Here is a 13,150-nt window from a genome sequence, read left to right as displayed (position 1 = left end):
GCTTTAGAGTATAAGGTGTCACGTGACCGGCAACAATGAATATATCAATTGAGTCAGGTTTTATAAAAACAATCAAACATTTTTTAAACTCTGCTCAATATTAAAAGAAATAAACAAATGAAAATCTTAACCGGAAGTAAACTGCTGTGCGGCCATTTAACAAACCGCCACTCAGTACTATTTCTTAAAGCAATAAATGCGAAAACAGTTGTTAAAGTGGTAAATTCAAACACAGTTCTTAGAATGGTAAATTCGAAAGTCCAAGAGATTTATACAGTCAATTAGGAGAGACTTTCCTGAAGTAAAGAATTCCTCGAAGACACGACGTCACTGCCGATCCCAGCTGGGTCCTGCCTTTTCCGCAGGATTCACGACGACAGAAATAAAACGGTTTAAAGGCACTGACCTTTCCCTTTGGATACTAGATACTGCACAGCCTTGTCTGCTGCTTTTAGCAGAGGCTATCTCATGCAGATCAATCTTACTTGTACGAATTCAATAATGGTTAATACTATTCAAAACCGCCGAACTCCTTCAGGTTCCTGTCTTCACTCTCCAATTTTACTGAAAAGGTACATCAACAAACCTGGCAGCAATTGGTTAAACTGCCGGCCCAACACTTTCGTACCTTACAATAGATCGTAAAACTCTGTTTTAAATCAAAACTGCGTCATAAGGCAAATACGCAGCGGAGCGGAGTATCTAGTTGACATTCTAACTGGAAAACCGACTGCGTCACCAGGGGTCTACACTTACATACCTGGTGAGAACAGGTCATCACATGACCTCCCATTGGCGGGAAAATTACATCATGTGACCTCCGCAAGACCATTACATCAGCCTCATAAGACAGTCACGAGATATCCATGAAGTATGTAACAAAGGGGAGAGGTTTAGGGGGAACATTAGAGGGAACTTCTTCACTCAGAGAGTGGTGGGAGTGTGGAACGGGCTGCCATCTGATGTGGTAAATGCGGGCTCACTCTTAAGTTTTAAGAATAAATTGGATAGGTACGTGGGTGGAAGAGGTCTGGAGGGTTATGGACTGGGTGCAGGTCAATGGGACTAGCGGAATAATGTTTCGGCACAGACTAGAAGGGCTGAATGGCCTGTTTTCTGTGCTGTAGTTTTCTATGATTCTGTGGTTCTATGGAATGTGCTGAGTGGTGGGGGTGTCCTCAATGATGGATGCTGCCTTTTTCAGGCATCACATTTTGAAGATATCCTCAATGGCGGAGAGGTAAAAGAATTGGCAGAACATGGATTGCCAACGGGGCTGTACTGTGCTGTATGTTCTATGTTCTAATAATACTTGGGTCCATCCACGAGACTGGGTTGGGTAAAAAGACGCCGGTTAGACTAACACACTCAGATTGCAGGAGGAACTCAGCAGGTCAGGCAGCATCTATGGGGAGGAATAAACAGGCGATGTTTCAGTCTGAGACCCTTCTTCAGGACTAGTTGGACTGTGCCATAAGAAGGTGCTTAGCAGTAAAAAGGCCAAGAGTAGTGGCAATTTGTTAGTGAGGTTGGGTGGCATTTATTGCGGAGGGCACATCTGCTGCTAATAAATAGAGTGATTGATAGGACAAAGTGGATGATGAAAAGTGCAAAGTTACCTGTGCATTGGACTGACATGTTAATTGGAAGATTTTGAATGCGGCAGTTGGATAAACATAGATTACTGTTTGAGACTGGTTATTCTGACGGAATACTAATGGGCTCTGACTTCTGATTTCCTTTCCCTTGTCTGCCACGCCTGCACCCCCCCCCCGCCCGCCCCCACACTATCCCTTCACATATCGGCACTATTTTCAAAAGTTCTTGAAGTGTGATGTGTGGCAAAGAAAGTGGGTGCCTCCTGCTGGATAATTGGTGCTAAAGCTCAATTTAATCCTGTAATAGAATTTAAATTGCGTTTTGGGGCCACATAGGTGGCTATAGTCCAATTGGCTTTAAGGAATTCTAACAGAATAATACTGAAGCCATTAATTATGAATGTAAGAATGAAAAGGCATTGCTTGGTTTATTTTTGCATATTTTTTATTATGAATATATTTTGATTATTGGAAACATTAGGGAAAATCAAATTCTGTGCCCCTGAACAAGCTCCTGATATTTGCAAGGCAACCTCATCCTAGATGTGATTGAACTGCATGTTGCAGCTAGCTCCTTACATTGACTCCAATGAGAACAATGCTGTCTGTTTAAACAGCATGTGCTGGCTCACTGCTTTCAATGGCTGAACTATTCTGACATCCCATCGATAAAACAGTCTAATTTCTGCTCTGCTTCACTCCAGAACTGTTTTATTTCAAAACTCTTTAATGCATGGGTTATGAAAACAACCTCGACTCCCATCGGGGAGAAGACTACGCAGCATCCACACTAGGACCACTAGACTCAAAGGCAGTTACTTCCCCCAAGCACTATGGCTGATCAACATCTCCATCCATTAACCCACCCTATTACCACTACATAGGCGTCACCAGACACAAAATGCTGGAGGAACTCAGCAGGTCAAGAGTAAACAGTTGGCGTTTCGGGCTGAGACCCTTCATCATGAGTCCTGATGATGGGGCTCTGCCCGAAACATCGACTCTTCACTCTTTTCCAAAGACACTACCTGCTGGAGTTCCTCCAGCATTTTGTGTGTGTTGCTTTGGATTTCCAGCATCTACAGATTTTCTTGTGTTTATGAAACACTTCACCAGCATCACTGGTATGTACGTACAATCAGTCTATGTATATAACAGTTACTTGTACATTGTGTTTTATAGGATTGCTTTTGTATTTGTATTTATTGTGTTTTTGTTTTATTGTGCTCTTTATGCTTATTGTGTTGTTTATGCTGCATCGGATCCAGAGTAACAATCATTTCGTTCTCCTTTACTGAATAAAAACAATAAACGATTTTGAATCTAGAAAATGACTTTAGTGATATTAAAGCACAACAGTTGCATTGATAAAATGATTATAGCTCTACACAGGGCTATTACTGCAATAACAGCATACAATTATACACTGCTTTTAACGTAATGAACAAATTTGACAGAGTGTAATTTTTTTGAGAAATGACTTAGTGTTGGTTAGACTGGTCAGGAGGAGGAAGGAAAAAAAGAGAGTTAGAAAAGAGTTCTGGCTTCTTACCCCTTCCTTTTCCAGTCCTGATGAAGGGTTATGAGGCAGTGTACACACTTCAGCACTTACACTAGTAGATTCACATGTATATTGAAAAATACAGTGAAACGTGTCAGTCGTGTTACAGGGATGTGCTGGGAGCAGCCGCAAGTGTCACTCACACCAAACGTTCCAGCGCCAGCTTAGCGTGCATACAATGTCCCAGTGGACAACATGCACCGAACTTCAGAGATTTTCTTAACGTTCGAAAACATTTGGGGATGTGTTGAGGGCAGCTTGTAATTATCGCCACCAATGTTCCTTCTGAGGTATACGCCTGTGTGCGTGCACACATCTTTTGCTACTAGTGCACAAAGGAATTTAAACTGAGCACAAAAGATTGTCACGCTCTACCTTGTTGGCATGTTAAGTATATTTCATGATCGTACACAATCACATTTCCTTTTCCGGTTTCTGACGCAGATAGTGTTGACAACATGGAGTTTGCAATGATTTGTCTGCAGATTTTAGAACTGCCTTATTTATACAGTTTTTATTGAAGAAATTATGCTGTGTGCACATGTTGCTGTCACTGGGCAAAAAAATTGCACAGCGCAAGGTTTTTGCACACACTGGTTATTACAACTTAAAAGGAACATTAATCGCCACACATTTTGGCGTCAACAGAATATGCCCACAATGTTCAACAGAACAACATAAGCATCAACAATAACAAAGCAACATAATGACTGCAAAACAAGCCATTCTCCCCCCCCCCCATCCACCCACTCAAACACCCCGATAGCTCTCCAATCCCAGGACAGGCCGCCCCTAGGCCTCCAGTCCTTGGCCCCAGATTTTCAGACTCTCAGATGTCGGGCCTCCAACTTCAAACTTCACCTCATGATGCCAAACACAGGTTTGGCCTTTGGCCCTTGAGTTATTGATGTGTGGACCCGAGGTTCTCAATACCATCCTGAAAGTTCCTTCTCTGTTCCCAGGAATTAATGGGAATGTTACAATTTTTCAAGGAGCTCTAAAAACATCATTGAATCCTTTCTTGTGTCTGCCTAAAAATCTGTTAAAAGTTAAAGATCCTAAAGATTAGCTTTATTTGTCACATGTATATCAAAGCATCAAAACGTACAGTCCTGACGAAGGGTCTCGGCCTGAAACGTCGACTGTACCTCTTCCTAGAGATGCTGCCTGGCCTGCTGCGTTCACCAGCAACTTTGATGTGTGTTGCTTGAATTTCCAGCATCTGCAGAATTCCTGTTGTTAGTGAAATACGTCGTTTGCATTGACAACAAACACAGTCCAAATATGTGCTGGGGGCAGCCCGCAAGTGTCACCTGGCTTCCAACACAAACATAGCACAACCACAACTTACTAACCCTAACCTGTACATCTTTTGAATGTGGGAGGAAACTGGAGCACCCGGAGGAAACCCAGGCAGTCACGAGGAGAACGTGCAAACTCCTTACAGACAGTGGCGGGAATCGAACCCTGATCATTGGTGCTGCAAAGAGTTGTGCTAATTACTATGCTACCGTGCCATAAGGAAAAAGCAGTAACAGAATGCAGAACATAGTGTTACAGAGAAACTACAGTGCAGGTAAACAGTACAGTAGAAGGCCCATGATGAGGTTGTGAGATCAACAGTTCATCTTTTATCATTCAAGAGCTCCACTCAAGAGTCTTGGAACAGTGGGACCGAAGCTGTTTTTGAACCTGATGGTACCTGTTTTCAAACTTCTTTATCTTCTACCTGATGGGAGGAGGAGAAGAGAGAACGTCGAGGGTGGTTGTAGAATTTTGTGTCTTTATTTCAGATTTCCAGTGTTTGCAGTGTTCTGATTGTGATTATTTGTGTTGTTCCGTAGAAACCGAAGCAGAAAGACTGGCACCCTCCGGACGGGTTCATCCTAGGCCTGTGGACACTGATCCTATTGGTCTTCTTCAAAAGCTACGGACTCAAGCACCTCAAGCATATATTTTGAGAGGCATTGCTGAGGTGGCAATGAGGGCTGGGTTCCTCAGTGCACTGCTGTAAATTATTTCTAATTAAATCCAGTGATGATTTTGTTTTGCTTGGGGTGGTGAAAGACGGAGGAAGTGGTGAGAATGACGGTACGTTTGCTCATCTCATTTAAGGTCAAGGCAAAGCTAAACTCATGGTTTGTAGATGGGCTGAGGATTTCTGGCTGAAACACAGAACAGAGAGTCTCCCTTAAGTCTGTGTCTGGATTTGGGTTGTGTGGTCTTGTTGGGAAGTACAGGATGTCAGTATAAGAACATCACAACTGCTCTGTTAGTTTCCTCAGGGTTATGACAAAAGGGGGAGGGGGGATCTTTGAATGTAAGTTAGTTACAATTTGGTTCTGAAAATAAATTTTGTATATAACAATACAGAATAAAGTGTAGCAGTTACAGAGAAATGGCGGTGCAGGTGAACAGTAAGTGCAATATCATATATTGTAGAATACCCAGGCAGAATGTGAGATGTTGCTCTCCAGTCTGTGCTTGCCGTTACCCTGCCATTGTAGGAAGCCAAGGACAGACAGTCAATGCGGGAGTGGGAAGGGGAATTAAAATGGCTTCCAAATGGGAGCTTGCAATGAACGTCACGGACAGAGAGAGCACAGGTGCCCGGCAAAGTGGTCGCCTGGTCTGCACTTGGAGTCACTGATGTCAAGGAATCCCTTGGTTTACAGGCTAGGTGGAGGCCACGGGGCCATCATGTAAAGATTTTGACAAAATGAATGAAAACTAATCCGACCAAAATAACACTGATCCCTAATAATGGTGTCAGACCAGCTGGAGTGTTGCCTCCTTGGCCTTTCAACCAAGGTTTGTGGTATCTGGACAAATACAAACTCGTAATTCAAGTTTTAAAGTAAATTTATTATCAAAGTATGTATACCTTATACAACCCTGCGATTCACTCTCTTGCAGGCACCCACAGGTAAACAATAAAATACAAAAGAATCCACAGAAAAAACACACACACAACAAACACCGACAAACATCCAGTATGAAAAAGAGGACAAATCGTGTGACAGTAGATCTGCATTAAAAAAATCTTTGGTGCTGCTCACTGAAGTTCAGAGGGATTTTTTTTTCCCATCCGACCTGAATATGTTCTGCATATTCCTCCATTTTAAATTCTTTCAGAAGGCACAATGTTCTGTCACTCGTCTGTTCTTGTGGCCGTACAGCTCATGCTCCAAAAGCTTTCTGAATAAAAGCCATTTTCCCTATTTCCACTCCTCACCTTCTGCCTACTCTCCATTTGTCAGTTATTCACAAAAAATCCCAGATGCAAGGAAACATTTTCTCACATGTCAAGAATAGCTACACCGTGTTGGGATCAAAGTATTTTTGACGGTGTGTGGATTTTCAGAGCCACAATCAAATGAAGAAAAATTGTTGCACTGATGTGTGTTTCTTTACCTTTCCTGATTACTTGTCCTCTCTGGCCTTGAGCTGAGAGAATTTAAAATTTCCCTTTCACAAGACCAAATTATAACTTTCATTTCTGAGTGGGTCTTGGTTAGAGTCAGATTATTAAATGTAGAGGAGATTGATTATTTGGAGGTGGTATGATTAGTATTCTGGACAAATAAATGCAACTGGGCAGATAAGCTTTCAAGTCTAATTTGCAAAAGTAAAAACGTTCTGAGAGATTCGTATGCAAGGATAAGCATTATAAAGCTACAGTGGGTAAATATAAGGTACAGGTCAGTGGAGACTAACAGTAGGATGGACCAGGCGTATGTGTGAATGGTCTACTCACTGCATATTGGCAGATTTGGGAACCAGTCGAAAACCGTCTATGTCTTTCCCAATCCTACCCACCCCATCACCCCTTCTCTTTCTCCTCCCCTGCTATCTTGATCCCCTTTGCTGTTCTCCTTTTCACCTCCATGGTCCACTGTCCTCTCCTATCAGATTCCATCTTCTTCATCCCGTTGTCACGTCCACCTTTTACCTCTCAGCTTCTTACATCATTCTCACTCTTTCCCCCAGCTCACCTGCATATCATCCTCCCAGGTCCGGGATTGACCCATCAACAGCCAGGTCTTGCTCTCCTCCTCCACATCCATCCACCATTTTGTACTGGCTATTTCCCTGTTTTCTTCTACTTGCTGATACAGGGTCTCAACCTGAATGTTGACTGGTCATTTCCCTCTGTGGATGTTGTCTTTCTCTAGCATTTTGTATGTTGAACCAATTTGAATTGTTGTCTCCTTGGCCTTTGAACCATGGAGTACTCTGAACTACTGCGAGCTAGTAATCCATGTGACAATAAATCTGCATTATAAAATCTTTGGTGTGCTTACTGAAGTGCGGAGGAATTTTTTTTACTCCTCTGATGTGAGATATACTATTTACTTAGAAATAAAACTGATGTATGATATCTTGTCAATATTAAAAGCACTTGCAGTTCTGAAAATTGTAGCTGGGATTAATGTATCTAAAAAGCAAAGCCTTAATTAGCCATCATATTTGCACAGATGATTTATGTGTTTCGTGTTGTAACTTCAGAAATAGTTATTTTATCTCAACATCTGGAGAATAGCTGTGGAATGCACATTGAGAACATCTCCACTCATTGCTATTCCGAGTTTAATTGAGTGCTTCAGTCATTCTGTGGTAAAGGCATCACCCATTCAGTATTACTTTCATAGATCACTTCAATATTAGAGAATTTGAAACCAGATTTTAAAAGTGTTGAACCAAAAAGAGAAAATGCTGGAAACAGCAGGTCTGTTGGCATGTGGAATTGGTTTATGATTGGTACATGTACTGAGATAGAGTGAGAAACCTGTCTTGCATACTTTTTATACAGATCAGATCATTACACAGTGCATTGAGGTAGAACAAGGTGAAACATTAAGAATGCAGAATAAAGTGTAACAGCTGCAGAGAAAGTGCAGTGCAGGTAGACGATAAGGTGCAAGGTTATAGCAGGTTAGATTGTGAGTGTTCCCATGCATCATACTAGAGAACCATTTAGACCAGGGATTTCCAATCTGGGGTCCACAGACCACTTGGTTAATGGTAAGGCTCATGGCATAAAAGGTTGGGAACCCTTGATTTAGGCCATAAGACGTAGGAGCAGAATCAGACCATTTAGCCTATCAAGACTGGTACGCCACTTCATCCTGGCTGATCAACAACTTACCAACCTCTGCTTTAAATATACCCAATGACTTGGCCTCCACAGTCATCTGTGGCAATGGATTCATCAACCTCTGGCTAAAGAAATTCCTCCTCATCTCTTCCTTCTGGTCCTAGACTCACTCACTACAGGAACCTTTCTCTTCACATCCACTCTATCTAGGCCTTTCAATATCTGAAGCAACACACACAAAATGCTGGAGAAACTCAGCAAGTCAGGCAGCATTTATGGAAAGGACTGTTTGGGGCCCTGAGGGGAGGGAAGAGGTGAATGGGTAGGCTTAGTACTTCAGCTGCTTGCCAAGGGAGATTAGTGGGGAGGGACGAATGGACAAGGGAACACGAGAGCGGTCCTTGCGGAAAGCAGAGAGAGGGGATGGCGTAAAGATATGTTTCAATATTCAATAAGTTTCAATGAGATCTCCCCTTTTTTTTCTAAACTCCAGCAAGTACATGCCCAGAGCCATCAACTGCTCCTATTTAATAGCCTTGTAACAGTGGGTAGAAGCTGTCCTCAAGCCTGATGATACGTACTTACAGGCTTTTGTAACATCTGCCCAATGGAAGAGTGGGTGGGGTGTTTGATTACTCTGGCTACTTTACTGAGGTAGTGAGAAGTGTAGACAAAGTCCATAGGGGGAGGCTGGTTCCTGCAGTTTCTAGTGATCATGGCTAGAACAGTTGCCATACCAAGCCATGATGCATCCAGGTAGGATAATTTCTATGATCAAAGAAAAAGAAAAAGTTAAAAATATCTAGGAAGGATAATAGGGACAAGCCTGGTGAGCCTTACAACAAAAATTGTTGCCATGGTTCCTGCACCAATATAGCATGTCCACAATGTACTGACCCTATCCTGTATATCTTTGGGAAACCGGAGCTCCTGGAGGAAATCCATACGCTATTATACCGCCCTACCTGTGCTACCGTGCTGCCCTACTTTGGCGTCTTGATTTTGTGCTGGGTCCCTGGACGACGACCTGAACCCAAGGTCTCCTGGCTCAGAATAAAAAGGGCCACAGCTGGAGAGCAAATAGCAAAAGGCTTGTCAGAGGAGTGGTTTTCAGAAGATTTTTATTGAAGTTGTGGAGTTTTGAAAGATGGAGAAGATTATGGAGGGAACTGAAGGTCATGGATCATAAGTGGATAACAAGTAATAATAAATATATTTATTAATAAACAAATTATAATGAATTAATATATATGTTATCATCATTATGTGCAGTGTCATAAGACATATGACTATGACTGACTACTCTCAGCAAAATTTTTCTACTGTCATGGTCCGGTGCATGAAGTCCGCATTCAGGTTCACAGTCCAGTCCATCGATCCTTGTTCCGAGTTTTCCTGTTTTCTCCCTTGTTCTGTTGGGTGCCTTAATTGAGGCACTGGATTCTCATTTCAGACTGGCATATAAATACCTCTGCAAACCAGGGGTTGTTGGCTGGACTGTTCCCTTCCCCTTCCTTCTGAATCCTCGCCTGCTATCTTCGTCTGCCACTTCATCAGAATTCCCTGTCAAGTTAACCTGCCGGAGAGAGACTGGAGCCTTGTTGAGTCAAGATAAGGAGCAATCTGTCATTGACTTTGGAACTGTCTCTTTATGTCCTCGTGTTTAGTGTTCCGTGTCTAGAAGAGTCCCGGCCCTATGTCCTGTTCCCAAGGAAGGGTCCTGGCTCAGTGTTCCGTGTACGAGTCCCAGCCCTATGTCCTGTTCCCAAGGAGGGGTCCCAGCTCTATGTTCTGTGTTCCAAGTTCCAGGCGCTGTGTTTCAGTCCTGTCCAAGTCAAGGCTTCGTGTTCTCGTCCTGTCCATGTGCCTCATCCAGTCCAGGAGTCTCTCGGCAGTTCCCTCGGCAGTCATCCTGCGTCCTAGAAAGCATCCTGGCCCTGCATCCTATAAAAGGTCCTTGCCCTGCGCTCCAAGGAGGAGTCCCGGCTCCGTACCCAAGAGCTTAACCAAACCTAGTCCAAGAGCCACGTCCTGCCCTGGAGTACCTTGTCCAGTCCACATCCAAGGCTCTGAGCGTCGAGTCCACGTCCAAGGCTCTGTGTTCCTGTGTTCCAAGACCAAGTCCAGGCACCGTGTTCCAGCCCTGTCCAAATCTGAGCTTCATGTCCTCATCTAGTTCTGGTGCCTTGCCCAGCCCAGGTGTTCCTCGCCTAGCCTGGTGCTGGAGATTCCTCATCCTGTGCTGGGTACCTCGTACTGTGCTGGAGTACTTCGTCCTCTCCTTGCCAAGATCCTAGTCCCGAGTCCTAACCTAGACCCAGGTTCCGGTTCTGAGTCAAGACCCAGGTTCCGGGTCCTTGTCCAGGCTCTGGTTCCGGAGTTCCGTGTTCCTAGTCCAGGCTTCTTGTTCCTAGTTCCCCATCCAGGTTCCCGTGTTTCTAGTCCAAGTCCTAGCCCAGGCCCTGAATCCTAGTCTCGTCCAGGGCCTGTGTCAATGTCCAGCGTCATTTCTTCCCTACTCGTCTTGGTATCTCTATCAACCTAGTCCTGTTCCTAGTACCTCAGTGTCTGTGTCTGGCATTTGGGTCTGTTCCCAATGCCCCCATATGACATCTACAGACATGGTTTGCCGTTCCCTTCTTCTGGGCAGTGTCTTTACAAGCCATTATCAGTACTTTTCAGAGGTTGTCTGCCTGGATCATACAACCATCTGCCACCTGCTCCCATGGCTTCTTTATACTTTATACTTTATTGTCGCCAAACAATTGGTACTAGAACGTACAATCATCATGGCGATATTTGATTCTGCGCTTCACACTCCCTGGATTACAAATATTAAATATTAAAAATATTAAAAAAGTTAAAATTAGTAAATATTAAAAATTTAAATTATAAATCATAAATAGAAAATAGAAAAATGAGAAGTAAGGTAGTGCAAAAAAACGGAGAGGCCGGTCCGGATATTTGGAGGGTATGGCCCAGATCTAGGTCAGGATCCGTTCAGCAGTCTTACCACAGTTGGAAAGAAGCTGTTCACAAATCTGGCCGTACAAGTCTTCAAGCTTCTGAGCCTTCTCCTGGAGGGAAGGTTGTGACCCTGATCGGGAGTGGTGGGTGGGGGATGGAGCTAAACAGGTTCTATTCCTTGGCCAAAGGTGACCTGCGGGCCAGTGGAGGGAAGGAGTATTTTACACTTCCTTTGGTAGAGACGTATTTCTACCCCACCACCCAATATAATATGATGTAATATAATAACAATAATAAATGTAATAATATCATAAGTCATAAGAAGGATCTGTGGTGGGGTGAAGGGAGGTTGTTAATATAGAAAACTGCTGAAATGGAAGATAAATATAGCTACTTATTTGAAAGATTGACTCTTGATTCTCAAGGAAATTGCTTTTCTGTGGATTTCCGCTGGCTGTCATAAGGTGATTAACTAAGTTTGGGATGTTTTAAGATCAATATTCTTCCTTCTTGTCCTGTGTTTTCAACAGTCAAGTTATTAATTCTCAGGGTCTCCTCAGATATTAAGATGCCTGAGTAAACAGGGGACCCCTGGCTGGGGGGCCTGCGGTTCCTCAATGCATTGGCAGCGTGTATGATGAAGGAAGACTTCATCTGCGCTGCATTTCTAATACTGTGTAAATCCCGAGGAGTGATTGACGAGTCAGAGTTTGGGTTCAGGACGTGTCTTGACTTCTTCCCTCAGTAATCTTCCCGTTATTCCATGTATTATGGATCAGCAATAATTGAGTGTTCTTTTAGCGTGTTAATTGTCATCTGCAGTGTAAATCCTTAATTAGGGTCAGGGCATTCAGCTTTCAGTTCAGTGCCCAGTGAGCACTGGCACTCTTGCTGTCAGCAGTTACTGATGGCCATTTTAAGCATGGCAATAGAAGCTTCATATTGTGTAATTCTGACAACATTTCCAGTTTTGGTGTTGACATAGAACATACACTTAGATACAGGAGTAGAAACCAGAGTAGTCTTCTGCTGCTGTAGCCCATTAACTTCAAGGATGACGTGTATTCAGAGCTGCTCTTCTCCACACCACTGTTATAACGTGCAGTTATTTGAGTTAATGTCACCTTCCTGTCTGCTTGAACCAGTTTGGCCGTTCTCCTCTGACCCCTCTCATTAACAAGGTATTTTTGCCTACTGACCTGCCACTCAATGGATTTTTTGTTTTTGTTTTTCACACCATTCTCTGTAAACTCTAGAGACGGCTGTGCATGAAAACCCCGGGAGATCAGCATTTCTGAGATACTCAGAAACCCATCTGACACCAAAAATCATTCCACGGTCAAAGGCACTTAGATCGCATTTCTTCCCCATTCTGGTGTTTGGTCTGAACTACAACTGAATCTTTTGCCATGTCTGCATGCTTTTATGCACTGAGTTGCTACTACATGATTAGCTGATTAGGTACTGGTATTAACAAGCAGGTATATCTAATAATGTGGCCAGTGAGTGTAGAACATAGAACATGATCGCGCAGTAGAGGCCCTTCAGCCCAAGAGGTACTGACATTATAACCGACTCTAGGATCAATGTAACCCGTCTCTCCTACATAAACCTCCATTTTTCTATCATCCATATACCTATTTAAGAGTTTCTTAAATGCCTCTACCACCACCCCGTCAGCATGTAGTCATAGTCATAGTCATACTTTATTGATCCCGAGGGAAATTGGGTTTTGTTACTGTTGCACCAACCAAGAATAGGGTATAAATATAGCAATATAAAACCACAAATAATTAAATAATAATATGTAAATTATGCCAGGAAATAAGTCCAGGACCAGCCTATTGGCTCAGGGTGTCTGACCCTCCAAGGGAGGAGTTGTAAAGTTTTATGGCCACAGGCAGGAATGACTTCCTATGACGCTCC

General features: G+C 43.2%; 1 protein-coding gene across 2 annotated transcripts in view; it reads left to right on the top strand.

The window, feature by feature from the left end:
* Positions 1 to 13,150, top strand: part of pigk (phosphatidylinositol glycan anchor biosynthesis, class K) — a 191,481-nt gene that overhangs the window by 157,607 nt on the left and 20,724 nt on the right. Inside the window, exon 11 of one of the 2 annotated variants that reach the window (XM_063064720.1) lies at positions 5,004 to 7,561. The exons of the other annotated variant lie outside the window; for it this stretch is intronic. Within the exon in view, the coding sequence (XP_062920790.1) occupies positions 5,004 to 5,120 (117 nt within the window). The 3' untranslated portion in view covers positions 5,121 to 7,561. Of the gene's footprint in view, positions 1 to 5,003; positions 7,562 to 13,150 lie in introns of those variants that run through there. 2 annotated transcript variants of the gene reach the window in all.

This window comes from Mobula hypostoma, chromosome 12 (assembly GCF_963921235.1).
Source record: "Mobula hypostoma chromosome 12, sMobHyp1.1, whole genome shotgun sequence".
NCBI classification, from domain to species: Eukaryota; Metazoa; Chordata; class Chondrichthyes; order Myliobatiformes; family Myliobatidae; genus Mobula; species Mobula hypostoma.
This window is presented reverse-complemented; position numbering and strand designations above follow the sequence as displayed.